This window comes from Coturnix japonica, unplaced genomic scaffold (assembly GCF_054131305.1).
Source record: "Coturnix japonica strain WE unplaced genomic scaffold, WE-NBRP24 Scf103, whole genome shotgun sequence".
Taxonomy (NCBI): Eukaryota; Metazoa; Chordata; class Aves; order Galliformes; family Phasianidae; genus Coturnix; species Coturnix japonica.
Genome location: NW_028189006.1, coordinates 12944 through 29159, shown reverse-complemented (window position 1 = coordinate 29159; position 16216 = coordinate 12944). Strand labels below are relative to the sequence as shown.

Sequence of the window (16216 nt, the reverse complement as noted above, 5' to 3'; positions counted from 1 at the left end):
GGGCGATGCATTGGGGGCACTGAGAGCAATGGGTGATGCATTGGGGCACTGAGCAATGGGCGATGCATTGGGGGCACTGAGAGCAATGGGCGATGCATTGGGGGCACTGGGAGCAATGGGCTGATGCATTGGGGGCACTGGGAGCAATGGGCGATGCATTGGGGGCACTGGGAGCAATGGGCGATGCATTGGGGGCACTGAGAGCAATGGGCGATGCATTGGGGCACTGGGAGCAATGGGCGATGCATTGGGGCACTGGGAGCTGTGCTGGGGGCACCGGGGGGCACCGGGTGGTCGCACCGAACACTGAGATCGGGACGATGCGGCTTCGCACCGCGGGGCAGACGGGAAGGGTCCGTGAGACCCCAACCCAAATAAAGACCCCCCCCCCCCCCCCCAGCCCTCCGGTACCAGCACCCGCCGCCTGCGGCTCCAAACGGGGCTGGGGGGCGGGGACACAACCGGGGGGCGGGGAATGGGGGGTTGGGGGGCGGTGCTTGGGGTTGGCCGCCATCATCCCCCCCAACCGCCATTGCCCCCAACCGCCGTTGCCCCCAACCGCCATCGCCCCCAACCGCCATTGCCCCGCCGCCCCCAGCTGTGCCTGCCCACCCCGCGCCATCCCACCGCCATGTCGCTCCGCGTCACCGTGATCTACTGGTAACGGGGCACCAAGGGGGGGTTGGGGGGGTCTGGTTGTTCCCCCCCCCTCATTAATACGAATGTGTCTCTCCCGCAGCGGAGCCTGAGGCTACAAGTCCAAGGTGAGGCCATAAGACCAAACCCCCCCCCCTCTCCGTTATGCCCCCCCCCCATAACGCGCACTGACCGCCTGCCCCCCCCCCGCAGTACGAAGAGCTGCGGGCCGAGCTGGAGGAGCGCTTCCCCGGAGCGTTGGAGATGGTGAGTGGGGGGGAGGAGGGTTGGGGGTGGGATGGGGGTCGGGGGGGGTGAGAGGTGACCCCCCCCTTCCCGTTTGTTGTCCCTTAGGCAGGGCAGGGCACGCAGGAGGTGACCGGGTGGTTCGAGGTGTCGGTGGGCGGCCGCCTGGTGCACTCCAAGAAGGTGCTTGGGGGGGGGAGGGACACACTGCCCAGACCCCCCCCCCCAATAAACATCTGCCTGCCAAACACGCCCCAAACCTGCGCTTTTCTACCCATACCCCACCACTTTGCACTCAGACAGACCCAAACCCCACTATTCTCCACCCAACCACCCCCAAACCCCACTATTTTCAACCCAACCACCCCCAAACCCCATCATTTTCTATCCAACCACCCCCAAGTCCCACTATTTTCCACCCAAACACCCCCAAACCCCACTATTTTCTGCCCAATCACCCCCAAATCCCAGTATTTTCTATCCAACTACCCCAAACCCCACTATTTTCAACCCATCTACCCCCAAACCCCATTATTCTCTACCCAACCACCCCCAAACCCCACTATTCTCCACCCAACCACCCCAAACCCCACTATTCTCCACCCAATCACCCCCAAGTCCTACTATTTTCCACCCAATCACCCCCAAACCCCACTGTTCTCTACCCAATCACCCCCAAACCCACTATTTTCTACCCAACGACCCCAAACCCCACTATTTTCAACCCATCTACCACCAAACCCCACTATTCTCCACCCAATCACCCTCTAAACCCCATCGTTTTCAACCCAACCACCCCCAAACCCCACTATTTTCAACCCAGCCACCCCCAAACCTCACTATTTTCCACCCAACCACCTTTAAAACCTTCTCTTTTCTACCCAAACCCGCCCTTATCTACTCAGCCACCCCCAAATCCCTCCACTTTCCCCCCAAACCCACCTCCCCCCCCCCAACCTCAACTCTCCCCCTTCCCAGAACGGTGACGGCTTTGTGGACACCAACTCCAAGCTGCAGCGCATTGTGGCCGCCATCGAAGCTGCCCTCAAGTAGACCCCACATCGCCCCACATCACATGGGGGGTCTCATGCTGACCCCCCCCCCCCAGCACCGCCTGGCTCTGTTGGCACAGCGCTCCATGACGGGGGTGGTCAAAAGGCCCACGGGCACACGGCTGCTTCCAGAACCCGCGCACCGCACCGGAGCCAGAGCTTGTGTTCCAACCTGCTGGGGGTCTGTGTTACGCCATCCATGCTTCACGCCGTGTCATCCAGGTTGGGCTTTGTGTCATCCAGGTTGGGCTTTGTGTCATCCAGGTTGGGTTTTGTGTCATCCAGGTTGGGTTTTGTGTCATCCAGGTTGGGTTTTACATCATCCAGGTTGGGTTTAGTGTCATCCAGGTTGGGTTTTATGTCAACTGGGTTGGCCTTATGTCATCAAGGTTCAGTTTTATGTCATCCAGGTTGACCTTATGTCATCCAAGATGGGTTTTATATCATCCAGTTTGGTTTTAGGTCATCCAGGTTGGGTTTTAAGTCATCCAGGTTGGGTTTTAGGTCATCCAGGTTGGGTTTAGTGTCATCCAGGTTGGGTTTAGTGTCATCCAGGTTGGGCTTTGTGTCATCCAGGTTGGGCTTTGTGTCATCCAGGTTGGGTTTTAGGTCATCCAGGTTGGGTTTTATGTCAACTGGGTTGGCCTTATGTCATCAAGGTTCAGTTTTATGTCATCCAGGTTGACCTTATATCATCCAGTTTGGTTTTGTGTCATCCAGGTTGGGTTTTAGGTCATCCAGGTTGGGTTTTATGTCATTCAAGATGGGTTTTATATCATCCAGGTTGGGTTTTAGGTCATCCAGGTTGGGTTTAGTGTCATCCAGGTTGGGCTTTGTGTCATCCAGGTTGGGTTTAGTGTCATCCAGGTTGGCCTTATGTCATCCAGTTTGGCTTTATGTCATCCAGGTTGGGTTTTATGTCAACCGGGGTGGCCTTATGTCATCAAGGTTCAGTTTTATGTCATCCAGGTTGACCTTATATCATCCAAGTTGGGTTTTATGTCATCCAAGATGGGTTTTATATCATCCAGTTTGGCTTTATGTCATCCAAGATGGGTTTTATGTCATCTAGGTTGACCTTACATCATCCAGGTTCAGTTTTATGTCATCTAGGTTGGGTTTTATATCATCCAATTTGGCTTTATGTCATCTAAATTGGGTTTTATGTCATCCAGGTTGGCCTTATATCATCTAGGTTGGGTTTTATGTCATCCAAGTTGGGTTTTATGTCATCCAGGTTGGGTTTTATGTCATCCAAGTTGACCTTGTGTCATCCAGGTTCAGTTTTATGTCATCTAGGTTGGGTTTTATATCACCCAGTTTGGCTTTATGTCATCCAAATTGGGTTTTATGTCACCCAGGCTGGCCTTATGTCATCCAGATTCAGTTTTATGTCATGCATCTTGGCCTTATGTTATCTATGTTGTGTTTTATGTCCCTGAGGTTTCATTTTGCACCCGTCCAGGTTTGGCACACGTTGTCCATGTTTGACTTTATGACACGGAGGTTTCGTTTGACGCCACCGACGTTTCGTTTGACGCCGTTGTTGTTCCATTTGACGCCATTGATGATTTGTTTGACGCCACTGACGTTCTGCTTTATGCCCACATCGTTCACCAAGTGCTGCTCCTCTCCTGGGTTGAGCTGTTCTACCATTATAATAACATGTGCCATTATAACATGTGCCATTATAACACCACTTGGTGATGTTTCTCAATAAAGTCGTGGGAACTTTGGGCTGCCTCATTTCCTTTTGCTTTGTGTTTTTATCCCCTTTGCATTTTTATCCCCTTTGCTCTGTTTTTATCCCCTTTCTGGTTCACTTTCCCCTTCAGTTTTGCTCTTTTCCCCCTTTGCTTTGGGTTTCCCCTCCAGCTCAGCATCGCTCTGAGCAGATCCCCACAGACCCCAGCCCCATTTTGGGGTCTCCCCTTCCCCTCTGTGTGTCTCATTGACAAACCCACCTCAGAACAGCACAAATTGGGACTGTTTCTGTGTCACTGCAGCAGACGTGTGCCCTCTGGTGACCGCAGCCAGCAGAGCTCTGTGCTTCTCTGCCTTTTCCCTCAGGGTGAGGCCTGAAATTGCAATCAGAATTCACATTTTCCACTGTTCTCCTCCCAGGGGTGCAGCTCTGAGCTGGTGGGTGGAGACGTGGCTGAGTCATTGGGTGGCAGCTGATTTCTCAGGCTGTAGGGATGGAAAAGGAACGAGTTTATGAGCACAACGTTCCCTTAAGCAACAAAACAACGTGGTTTGTGTGTTTACCAAGTGCCTGAAATGAACTGGGGAAGGACGAGGGGTGGAACCCAACAGAAAGGTGGGGCTGGGGAGGAGGGCTGGCACTCACTGTATTCACTTTTGGGCACAAAGATGCTGAGTTTGGGAATTTTGCCTCATAACATCCATAACATGAGATACATAACACAACATAACATGAGATGAAGGCCTCATCAGGGGCCTGTATTGGTGGGGGGCAGCTGCCTATGGGAGGAGTGGGATCAGGGCTGTCCTTCCAACCCAACTTAATGTCCTTTAAGTCCCACCACACGGTGTGACGCGTCCCCTCCAGCCCCACAGTTCGGCCCTTCCTCCCCCCTTCACCCCCCATTGGCCCTTCGCACATCGCCACCACGACTCCAAGATGGCGGCGGGGCCTGCTCACCTCACACGACCCCCCCCCCCATCCCCCCCTTCCCGCCGCGGTGCACACCGGGAGCGGGGCCGCCATTTTGTGTCAGGGCTGGCGGGAAAGGCGGGAAAGGAGGCAGCGGGCGGGCGGCGGGCAGGCACCGAGCGCAGCCCCAGCGCGGCCGCCGCCGGGCACCAAACAGCTCCCAGCGGCCTCATAACGCAGGTAAAGGCGGATCGGGGCCGGTAACGGGGACTGGGGCCGCTCCGGGGCCGCTCCCGGTGCGCTGGGCCATTGGGGGGGGAGTGGGGGGGAGCCGAGGTCGCCTGAGGAGAAGCTGCCCCAAGTCCCGCCTTCCGTGTGTAGCCGGCCGCTGATTGGTTGCGGGGATGGGGGGTGTCGATTGGTTCCCGCCGCGCGGAGCGGAGCGAGCAGATAGGCCGAGGGGTGTGTCAGCGCCGGTGATTGGCTCCCGCCGCGCGGCGCTGCGGAAGGGGATAGGCGGAGCGGAGTGTCAATCTGCGGGGAGAGAGGGCGGGGCCGCCCCTTTTCTGGCGGCTTACAAACGGATTGGCCGCGCGCCGGCAGCCAACCAGCGAGGCGTTGCGCAGGCACGTGGTCCCGCCGTGCCAATCAGCGTGCAGCGCGGTAAGAAGAGACGCAAAGGCTTCTGGGAGTTGTAGTCCAACGCTCTGGGGGAACATGGCAGCCGAAAGATGGCGGCCAAACATGGCGGCCGAAAGATGGCGGCCAGGCCCGACGCCTCAGGGCGCTGCGTCCGGGCTCCTGCGGCCTTCTGTTCCCCCTTAGGCCCTGAGCAGCGGGCAGCATGGCCCGCACCAAGCAGACGGCTCGTAAGTCTACGGGTGGCAAAGCGCCCCGTAAGCAGTTGGCCACTAAAGCGGCCAGAAAGAGCGCCCCGTCCACTGGAGGCGTCAAAAAACCGCATCGATATCGGTAATGGGGGGGGATATGGGGGGGGGATATGGGGGGGGGACATGGGGGGGGATATGGGGGGGTTGGGATGGGGAGGGGGATTGGGGGGGTTGGGTTTGGGGGGGGGGTTTAGGGGGGTAGGGATGGGGGGGGAAGATATGGGGGGGTTGAGATGGGGGGGTTGGGGCTGGAACTGGGGGGGAGGGGGTTGGAATTTGGGGGGCTGGGGGGGTTGGGATGGGGGGGGGAAATACGGGGGGGGGGGGATATGGGGGGGGTTGAGGTTGGGGTGGTAATGGGTGGGGGGGGCTTGGGGAGGGGATGGGGAGAGGGAAATGGGGGGGGGTTGGATGAGGGAGGGGGATATGGGAGGGTTGGGACTGGGGGGGGTGGGTTTGGGGGGTTGGGATGGGGTTTAGGGGGGGAGATGAGGGGTTGGGATGGGGAAGGGGGATATAGGAGGGGGGGTTTGGGGTTGGGGAGGGGAATATAGGAAGGGGGGTTGGGGAGGGGGGATTGAGAGGGGGGAGGTTGGGATTTGAGGGGGGGGGTTGGGGTTTTGGTGGATGTTTGCCCATTTCCATGCGGTATTTCCCCATTTCCGTGTGTTTTTTCCCCATTTCCGTGTGTTTTTTCCCCATTTCCACGTGTTTTGTCCCAGTCCCGGCACTGTGGCGCTGAGGGAGATCCGTCGGTACCAGAAATCCACGGAGCTGCTGATCCGGAAGCTGCCGTTCCAGCGTCTGGTGAGGGAAATAGCGCAGGACTTCAAGACCGACCTGCGCTTCCAGAGCGCCGCCATCGGAGCGCTGCAGGTGGGGGGGTGTTGTGCAGCCATGAAGGGGGATGGAGAACAGTGGGGTACATGAAGGGGGGGGAGAATATTGGGGCACCATGAAGGGGAGGGGGAGAACATTGGGGTACATGAAGGGGAGGGGGAGAACATTGGGGTACATGAAGGGGGATGGAGAACAGTGGGGTATCGTGAAGGGGAGGGGGAGAACATTGGGGTACATGAAGGGGGAGAGGGGTGGGAGGGAAGAACATTAGAGCACCATGAAGGGGGATGGAGAACATTGGGGTATCTTGAAGGGGGAGAATATTGGGCCACCATGAAGGGGGATGGAGAACATTGGGTTGTCATGAAGGGGAGGGGGAGAACATTGGGGTACATGAAGGGGAGGGGGAGAACATTGGGGTACATGAAGGGGGAGGGGGGTGGGAGGGAAGAACATTAGAGCACCATGAAGGGGGATGGAGAACATTGGGGTATCGTGAAGGGGGGGGAGAACATTGGAGTACCATGAACGGGGAGAGGGAGAGTGTTGGGGTGCCATGAAGGGGGGGGAGAACATTAGGGCACCATGAAGGGGGAGGGGGAGAATATTGGGGCACCATGAAGGGGGAGAACGTTGGGTAACCATGAAGGTGAGGTGGGGGGGAAGAACATTGTGCCCCTATGAAGTGGGGTGGGAACATTGGGGTGCAATGAAGGGGGAGGGGGAGAACATTGGGGCACCATAAGGTTCTTGGGGGGGAGAGATAGTGTGGGGGGAGATGGTGGGGCACATAGTGGGTCACAGATCCTCCCTGCCCCAACTTGAGGAGCTGCCATCCCTCCCAGTCACCCCAAGCAATACACGAGCTCGTTAATATCATAATTAATGTAATTAACACTGACTTTTTGTCCCCCCCCATCTTCCTGCAGGAGGCGAGCGAGGCCTACCTGGTGGGGCTGTTTGAGGACACCAACCTGTGCGCCATCCACGCCAAGCGTGTCACCATCATGCCCAAGGACATCCAGCTGGCACGGCGCATCCGCGGAGAGCGCGCCTGAGGGGTCAGACCCCAAACCCACCCCAAACCCACATATGGGGGGGGTCAGACCCCAAACCTGCCCCAAACCCACATATGGGGAGGGTCAGACCCCAAACCCACCCCAAACCCACATATGGGGGGGGTCAGACCCCAAACCTGCCCCAAACCCACCTATGGGGGGGTCAGACCCCAAACCCGCCCCAAACCCACATATGGGGGGGTCAGATCCCAAACCTGCCCCAAACCCACATATGGGGGGGGTCAGACCCCAAACCCACCCCAAACCCACATATGGGGGGGGTCAGACCCCAAACCCACCCCAAACCCACATATGGGGGGGGTCAGACCCCAAACCCACCCCAAACCCACATATGGGGGGGTCAGACCCCAAACCCACCCCAAACCCATATATGGGGAGGGTCAGACCCCAAACCCACCCCAAACCCACGTATGGGGAGGGTCAGACCCCAAACCCACCCCAAACCCACATATGGGGGGGGTCAGACCCCAAACCCACCCCAAACCCATATATGGGGGGGTCAGACCCCAAACCCGCCCCAAACCCACATATGGGGGGGTCAGACCCTAAACCCACTCCCTGGGGGGGAAATCAGACCCCAAACCTGCCCCCATCCCACATATGTGGGGGGTCAGACCCCAAACCCACACCTGGGGAGGGTCAGACCCCAAACCCACTCCAAACTTACACCTGGGGAGGGTCAGATCCCAAACCCACTCCAAACTTACACCTGGGGGGGGTCAGACCCCAAACCCGCTCCCTGGGGAGGGGTGTCAGACCCCAAACCAAACCCAGACCCACTCCAAATCCACACCTTGGGGGGGTCAGACCCCAGACCCCACAGCATACCCCAAACCCAAACCTTTTTTTGGGGGGGTGGGGGGGGAGGAAAGGAAAGGGGGCGGGAGGGGAGGTGGTTGATAGGACATTCCCCTTTACATTTACTCCTTTTTGTACACGTTTTGCTTTGGGGTTTTCCTTTTGGAGCTGTAATGTGGGGTCGGGGGGGGGGGGACACGGGAGGGTTTTGTACACATAATGTCATGCTGGGGGGGCCCCTCACCCCCCATCCCGCTGTGGGGCAGCAGCTGTGCCCCACATATCCACCATCACCCCCATCCCATATATCTCTTGCGTTCCTCTTTGTACCGGGCCGCGTTCCTTGCCCCATAGTGGCACCTATATGAATAAAAACCTCAATATTCATTAAGTTTCCTTTCTAATTAACCCCATATTTAGCAGTAAATTCCCCCCCCACACACACACCCCAATACTGAAGGGGATTTGGGGGGGTCTCTGTGGGTATTGGGGTGGGGTTCCCTTCCCGTGGACCTTTGGCTGTGGGGTTTTTCCTTTCCCTTTTCCGGGGGGATTTGCACCCGGATTACCCTGTGGGGGGGGGTTATGAAGGGGAGGTGACGTGATTGCTGCTGACACCATGGTGGTAAATTTAGTCCCATGTGAGCCACCCTAAGAGGGATTATGGGGCCGGGGGGGGGATGGTGGCACCTGAGGTCGGCCCTAAGGAACAGCCATGGGACTGAGCTGCCCCCCAGGACCCACAGCAGCACAGAATCGCCCTTCAAACCCCAGTTTTGGGATCTGCTGCTTTAAAAACCCCCAGTTTAAGGGTTCATTGCTTTTAAACCCTACAATTTTGGGGCTTTGCTTCTTAAAACCCCATAATTTGGGTGGTTTTGCTGCCTTAAAACCCCACTATTTGGGGCTTTTCTGCTTTAAACCATCACCAGGCAGAGGATGCTCGTTAAGAAATGATAACGTTTCTTTTAATTACAAAGTGAACTAATTGTGTTTCTTCTCCAGGAGTAGCAGCTGAGAACCCCACAGGCCATTTCAGGACCCCAAAACCCCCAGACAACCCTAAAAATGGTAACAAAAATCACCAGCCACGTTTTGGGGTGTCTCCCCCCCCCCCCCCAACCTCCTCATTATTGGGGTTGAATTGGGGTTTTGGGGTTCCCTTCCAGATTAAAGCCTTGAGGTTGGCACACAGATATAGGGTGGCCTTGGGGTGACCCGTAATGCAGGGGGATCCCCTTTTGTCAGTGGTTCGCACACAGGATTTGGGGTGAAATCTCTCAGATTTGGGGCCTCGCCCCCCCCCATTTTGGGGATATAATAGGGATGGGGTGTCTCAGGGTGAATCCAGCCCATAGGGACCACATAAAGGGGATATATTGGGGGTCCTGCATTGGGGAGGGGGCAGCCCTGGGTGAGTCAATGCTGCATCTGTGCTGCCCCCCCCCCATCTCCCCTTCCCCCCCCCCCCCCTTTGCAGGATTAGGGTTAATCAGCCCCAAATCCCCACGTCTGAAAAACAAACTAATCAGGCCCGGTACAGCACCGCTCCCAGCTGCTGGGGGGGGGGTTGGGGGGCTTGGGGCAATGGTGGGGGGCTGCGTTTGGGTTTGGGGGGCTGCACTGGGATTTGGGGGTCCTTCATTGGGATCTGGGGGGGCTGTGTTGGGATTTGGGGGCTGAGGATCTCATGGGGCCACAATGGGGTTTCCCTCCCCATCTCCATCCCATGACCCCCAACACAGGGGTCCTGCCCCCCTCCCCATCTGTCTGTGTCTCTATGGGGTGGCTCTGTGTGTGCCCCCCCACCCATGGGTGCACCCAAAACCCCAAAGTTTGCACCCAAATGAGCTTCCACACACCTCTATTGGTCCTAACGAGCACCAAACAGCCTGCTGTCAGCCCCTGCAATTAGACACAGGTATTAATTAGGTTTTAATTAGGGATGGGGGCATCAATGAGGCTCATCATGACCCCCCACCCTGCGCCCCATAGAGAAAACCCCACTCCATCTCCCCATATAATCAATTACAGGTTTGTTACCCCAAAGCCTTGTTGAGGGGTGGATGGGGGGGTCAGCTCCATTGCCCCCCCCTACCCCCCCTTCTGCTAACGAGGGATGAGCGCTAATTGCCGGCGGCGGCGGATTAAGGCCCTTCCAGGGCCCAATGTCACCCCCAGGGATTAACGGGGGCGGTGACGTCACGTGGGGGCTCTACTTAAAGCTCCCCCCGGCGCGGGGACGCCTTCCCACTGCCAGCCCGGACCCCGGCACAGGTAGGACAGCACCATGGGGATGGGGGGGGGGGGATGTTTGGGGTGGGGGGGGGGGCTGGGGGGCACCCATGGGTGAGACCCCGGTTCAGAGAGAGGGTCGTCAGACCTACAGCAGTGCCCCCAAGTCTGTGGGGCATGAGGTGTCCCCAATCTATGGGGCACAAGGGGTCCCCAGTCTTTGGGGCTTGAGGTGTCCCCAGTTTATGGGGTCTTTTATGTCTCCAATCTGTGGGGTCCTTCAGGTCCCCAATCTATGGGGTCCTTTATGTCCCAATCTGTGGGGTTTGAGATGTCCCCAGCCTATGGGGCCCTTTATGCCCCCAATTAGTGGGGCTTGAGGTGTCCCCAGTCTATGGGGCCCTTTATGCCCCCAATCTATGGGGCTTGAGGTGTTGCCAGTCTATGGGGTCCTTCAAGTCCCCAGTCTATGGGGCCCTTTATGCCCCCAATTTGTGGGACTTGAGGTGTCCCCAGTTTATGGGGCCCTTTATGTCCCCAATCTATGGGGCCTGAGGTGTCCCCAACCTGTGGGGCCCATGCTGTCCCCAATCTATGGGGCTGTTTGCATTGTGCTGTGCCATGCGGTGCTGCTTTGCACGGCGTTGTGTTGCTTTGTGCTGTGCTGCAAAGCATGGGGTTGCTTTGCACCATGCCGTGTTGCACTGCACCGAGCTACCTTGCAAAATGGCATTGCAGCACGAAGCCGTGCACCATGCCATGTTGTACTGCACCATGCAGCTGTGCATGATGCCATGTTGCACTGCACCATGCAACCTTGCACCATGCAACCTTGCAAAATGGCATTGCATTATGCCATGTTGCATTGCAATCTTGCTACCTTGCATCACCCCCATGCAACCCTGCACCATGCCATGCAACCTTGCACCACACCACGTTGCACTGCACCATGCAACATTGCACCACGCAACCCTGCACCACGCCATATTGCACTGCACCATGCAACCTTGCTGCATGCTGCCCTGCACGCTGTGTCCCTGCAGCCCAGAGCATGATGTCCTACATCAAGCAGCCCCACTATGCTGTCAATGGGCTGACGCTGGCTGGGCCAGGCATGGATTTGCTGCATTCTGCTGTGGGGTACCCCGGTGAGCAAAGGGGGGGTTGCATGGGGGGAGGTTGCACAGGAGGGTTGCATGGGGGGGTTGCATTGGGGGGTTTGGACAAGGGGTTGCATGAGGGGTTGTGTACAGAGGGTTTGCACAGAGGGTTTGCTAGTGGGGTTTTGTACTGAGGGTTTGCACAAGGTGGGGGTTGCACGTGGCGTGCTGCAGGGGGTGTTGCACTGAGGGTTTGCAAAACGAGCTGGAAACAAAGGGTTGCATAGGGAAATGCACAGCGGGTTTGCACAGGGGGGTTTGCATGAGGGGGTGCATGGTTTGCACATGGGGTGTTGCACCGAGGGTTTGCAAATGGGCTTGGAAGCAAGGGGTTGCACAGGGGGTTGCACAGAGGGTTTGCAGGTGGGGTTTTGCACTGAGGGTTTGCACAAGGGGGGGTTTGCACGTGGGGTTTTGTGTCGCACGGAGGGGTTTGCAGCGGGGGGGGGAGGTTGCACAGGAGCTGCACAGGTGGGGCTGTTTGCACGGGGGGGGGGGTTGTTTTGCAGCCACCCCCCGGAAGCAGCGACGTGAGCGCACGACGTTCACGAGGGCGCAGCTGGACATTCTGGAGGCTCTGTTTGCCAAAACGAGGTACCCCGACATCTTCATGAGGGAGGAGGTGGCCCTGAAGATCAACCTGCCCGAGTCCCGCGTGCAGGTGGGTGATGTGCTTGCACGCGCGTGTGCAAAATGGGGCCCTGAGTGCACCCACGTGTGCTAAATCGGGTCCTCAGTGCAGCCATTGTGCATAATGGGGCCCTTAGTGCACCTACATGTGCATAATGGGGTCCTGAGTGCACCTATGCGTGTGCACACTCAAGACATGCAGCTGAGTGCATGCACATACGTGTGCACACCCAGCACACGCATCTGGCTGCATGCACACACATGTACACACACACACACATGCACACTCAGCACACACATCTGGCTGCATGCACATACATGCACACACACACGCACACACACATGCACACACACACATGCACACCCAGCACACACATCTGGCTTAATGCACACACATGCACACACACACATGCACACACATGCGCACACATGCACACTCAGCACACGCATCTGGCTTAATGCACACACATGCACACACATCTGGCTGCATGCACACATGCACACACACACACATGCACACTCAGCACACTCAGCACACACATCTGGCTGCATGCACACACATGCACACACACACATGCACACTCAGCACACACATCTGGCTGCATGCACACACATGCACACACACACGCACACACACATGCACACACACACATGCACACTCAGCACACACACCTGGCTGCATGCACACACATGCACACACACACGCACACACACATGCACACACACACATGCACACTCAGCACACACATCTGGCTGCATGCACACACATGCACACACATCAGCTCCTTGCACACACACATGCACACTCAGACCACCCCTCTGCCCCCCCACACACACACGTGTGCCCCCCCAGCCCCCTCCTCACTCCTCATTTCCCCCCTTTCCCCCCCCCAGGTGTGGTTCAAGAACCGCCGCGCCAAGTGCCGGCAGCAGCAGCAGCAGAGCAGCGGGCAGCCCAAGGCCCGGCCGGCCAAGAAGAAGCCCACCCCTCCCCGAGAACCCCAAAGCGATGCAGGGGGGGGGGCCGGTCCATACAGCCCTACCCAGCCCGGTCCAGCAGGGACCCCCGGTTCCGCTGCTCCCGTCTCTATTTGGAGCCCGGCTTCCATCTCTCCGGTACCGGATCCGTTGGCCGCCGGCAGCGCTCCGGGTTTGCCACGTTCCGCTCCGTTCTCTGCTCCACCCTACAACCAAACGGCGCCCTATGGGCAGAGCTATGGGGGATCGGCCGCCTACTTTGGGGGGCTGGACTGCGGGCCCTACCTCTCCCCCATGCACCCCCCATTGGGGGCTCCCGGCGCGGCTCTCAGCCCTTTGGGGGCACCCATGGGTGCTCACCTGACTCCCTCCCCAGCTGCTTTATCGGGGCAGAGTTTTGGGGCCGGGTTGGGGTTTGGGGCCGTGGATTGTTTGGAGTATAAAGAGCAGGCTGGGGCGTGGAAGCTCAACTTTAATGCGGCCGATTGCCTGGACTACAAGGAGCAGAGCTCCTGGAAGTTCCAGGTGTTGTGAGGGGGGGGATCAGGGGGGTGGATTTGGGGGGGGTAGGGGGTGGATTTGGGGGGGGGGGGGTGCTTGTGGGGCGGCCCCAGGGGGTGCAGCAGCAAGGAGTGGGGTGTTCCTGCATGGGGCGGCCCCAAAGAATGCGTGGAGCATTGCTAAGGAACACTGCAGCATCCTTGCATGGAGCATTGGTAAGGAACGCTGCAGCAGCCCTGCATGGAGCATCCCTGCATGGAGCATTGCTAAGGACCACAGCATCTTTGCATGGAGCACCCCTGCATGGAGCATTGCTATGGAACACTGCAGCATCCTTGCATGGAGCATTGCTAAGGAACGCTGCAGCAGCCCTGCATGGAGCATCCCTGCATGGAGCATTGCTAAGGAACACTGCAGCATCCTTGCATGGGGCATTGCTAAGGAACACTGCAGCACCCCTGCATGGTGCAGCCCTGCATGGAGCATTGCTAAGGACCACAGCATCTTTGCATGGAGCATCCTTGCATGGAGCATCCCCAGGACATGCAGCATCCCTGCATGGAGCATTGCTAAGGAAAAGAGCAGACTTGCATGGAGCATCTTTGCATGGAGCACCCCCAAAGACCAGCATCTTTGCATGGAGCACCTCCAGGACATGCAACATCCCTGCATGGAGCTTTGCTAAGGACCACAGCATCTTTGCATGGAGCATCTTTGCATGGAGCATCTTTGCATGGAGCATCTTTGCATGGAGCATCCCTAAGGAGTGCAGCAACCCTGCACAGTCTGTCTTTGCATGCATCACCCCCAGGACGTGGAGGATTTCTGCATGCAGCGCCCTTGCTCGGAGCAGCCCTGCATGGTGCATCCCCAGGACATGCAGCATCTCTGCATGGCGCATCCCTCAGGACTGCAGCACTCCTGCATTCTGCATCCCTGCACTCTGCATCTCAGCTTGGAGCATCCCTGCACTCTGCATCCCTGCAGCACAACCCCTCCCTGCATGCTGCAGCTCTGCATGGCCCATCCTTGTGCTGAGCACTGCACCCACGGCATGCAGCGATGCAGCACCCTTGCAACGCCTTTTGCACCACCGAGCACCTTTGCAGCTGCTTGGCATGCACCTCCGCAGCACCAAGTGTGCATCCATCATAGAGCATCCCATCCTTGCAACATGCTGCAATGCACCCTTGCAGCACAGAGCATCCCTGCAACCTGCTGCAGTGCATTACTGCAGCAAAGAGCATCCTTGCAAACTGTTGCAACACACCTGTGCAGCAGAGCACTCTCACAGCCTGCTGCAATGCATCCTTGCAGCTCAGAGCACCCTTGCATCCTGCTGCAACACACCCTTGCAGCACAGAGCACCGTTGCAGAGCGGTGCATTGCTGCATGAGCTGACATTGCCCCCCCCCCCCCCCCCCCCATTCAGCCCCATTGCAGCGAAGGAGAGCGCAGAGGAAAAGGAAACAATTGCAATTAAAACAAAGTGCAAACGAAGGGGGGGGGCTTGTCGTTAATTAAGATCCCCTCACCCCCCCACTTAATTTCTGCTGATCTCATTTAGCAAACGGGGGCGGCGGCGAATTAAGAGGGATTAATTAATTAAGGCCCTGGTGACAAATTGGTCGGCAATGGCTGGTGACAGCAGCTTAAAGGTGGGGGGGGGGGGGTAAGGAAGGGGGGAAAGGGGGGGGGGCTTCTAATTAGAGAGCAGGGTCTGTTATTATTGAGGGGGGGGTCTGTATATTTAGGGGGGGTCTGTTTGTTGAGGGGGGGGTCTGTATGTTGGGTTTTACTGGTGGGGGGGTTGCATTTGGAGGCCCCATTTTTGGCTGGGGGGGAGGAGCTGCACTATGGGATCAGAGCTCATAGATGGGGGGGGGGAGGATTTAGTGGGGGGGGGCTTCATGCGCTTGGGGGGGGTCCCATTGTTTGATGAGGGGGGGTCTAAGGGCTCTTTGTGCTCATGGGGGGCCACATGCTTGGGGGGGGGGGCCCATTATTACTAAGGGGGGGGGCTCTATGTTTCAGCCCCCCACAATGGGTGGGTCGGGATGGGGGTCGCTTCACCCCCCCCCCCATATGGTGAAGCTGTGCCCCCCCCCGGGTGCTGCTGTGCAGATGGAGCCTTAATCCACTCTGAGCTGGGAGGGGGGGGGGGCGCTAAGCCTGGTTTAAGGGCCCTAATGAAGGGGATAAAGGGGGGGGGAGGAACCACGTGGTTTGGTGTGTCATGTGGGGGTAATAGGAACACGGGGGGGGTGGGGGCTGGTTGGGGACCCCATTAAGGGCTGGGTGACCCCAGTGAGGGTTATGGGATCACATTGGGGGTCTTAGGGATCACCTGAAGGGCCATAGGACCCACATTGGGTCCATGGAACCCACAGAAGGGCCTTTGGGACCCCAATGATGGGACTGGGACCCCATTAATGGGACTGGGACCCCAATGAGAGCCGTGCAACCCCATTAAGAGCTACGGGAAGCAGTGAATGGGATGCAGGTGAGGTATTGGGACCCCGTTGGTGACTGTGAGAGGCCAGTGGGGGTCTCT

The 16216-nt window shown here is 57.8% G+C and overlaps 2 protein-coding genes, 1 long non-coding RNA gene and 1 pseudogene across 5 annotated transcripts; 3 read left to right on the top strand and 1 right to left on the bottom strand.

Moving 5' to 3' along the window:
* Positions 1 to 485: 485 nt before the first annotated feature.
* LOC146751282 (selenoprotein W-like) lies at positions 486 to 3680 on the top strand (annotated as a pseudogene). Of its 2 annotated transcripts, XR_014941698.1 has the most exons (8): positions 486 to 660; positions 740 to 764; positions 850 to 903; positions 991 to 1065; positions 1861 to 2177; positions 2532 to 2780; positions 2904 to 3171; positions 3296 to 3680. The product of XR_014941698.1 is annotated as a selenoprotein W-like, transcript variant X2 (transcript). The 2 variants fall into 2 exon arrangements; XR_014941697.1 differs by lacking the exons at positions 2532 to 2780; positions 2904 to 3171 and having other exon boundaries at positions 1861 to 2156; positions 3400 to 3680.
* Positions 2074 to 7537, top strand: LOC146751281 (histone H3.3A). Its single transcript, XM_085534895.1, has 5 exons — positions 2074 to 2156; positions 3400 to 4791; positions 5377 to 5523; positions 6164 to 6317; positions 7211 to 7537. The coding sequence occupies exons 3-5, from the start codon at positions 5396 to 5398 to the stop codon at positions 7337 to 7339; spliced, it is 411 nt and encodes a 136-aa protein (XP_085391021.1). The 5' UTR covers positions 2074 to 2156; positions 3400 to 4791; positions 5377 to 5395; the 3' UTR covers positions 7340 to 7537.
* Positions 7535 to 8205, bottom strand: LOC146751280 (uncharacterized). The gene is made up of 2 exons (XR_014941699.1): positions 8030 to 8205; positions 7535 to 7989 (listed from the first exon to the last, which is right to left on the bottom strand). It is a non-coding gene; the product is annotated as an uncharacterized LOC146751280 (long non-coding RNA).
* Positions 8206 to 8715: 510 nt separating this feature from the next.
* On the top strand, positions 8716 to 15162 carry LOC146751279 (homeobox protein otx5-like). Its single transcript, XM_085534892.1, has 4 exons — positions 8716 to 10435; positions 11437 to 11541; positions 12063 to 12214; positions 13078 to 15162. The coding sequence occupies exons 1-4, from the start codon at positions 10327 to 10329 to the stop codon at positions 13693 to 13695; spliced, it is 984 nt and encodes a 327-aa protein (XP_085391018.1). The 5' UTR covers positions 8716 to 10326; the 3' UTR covers positions 13696 to 15162.
* The last annotated feature ends 1054 nt before the right edge of the window (positions 15163 to 16216 follow it).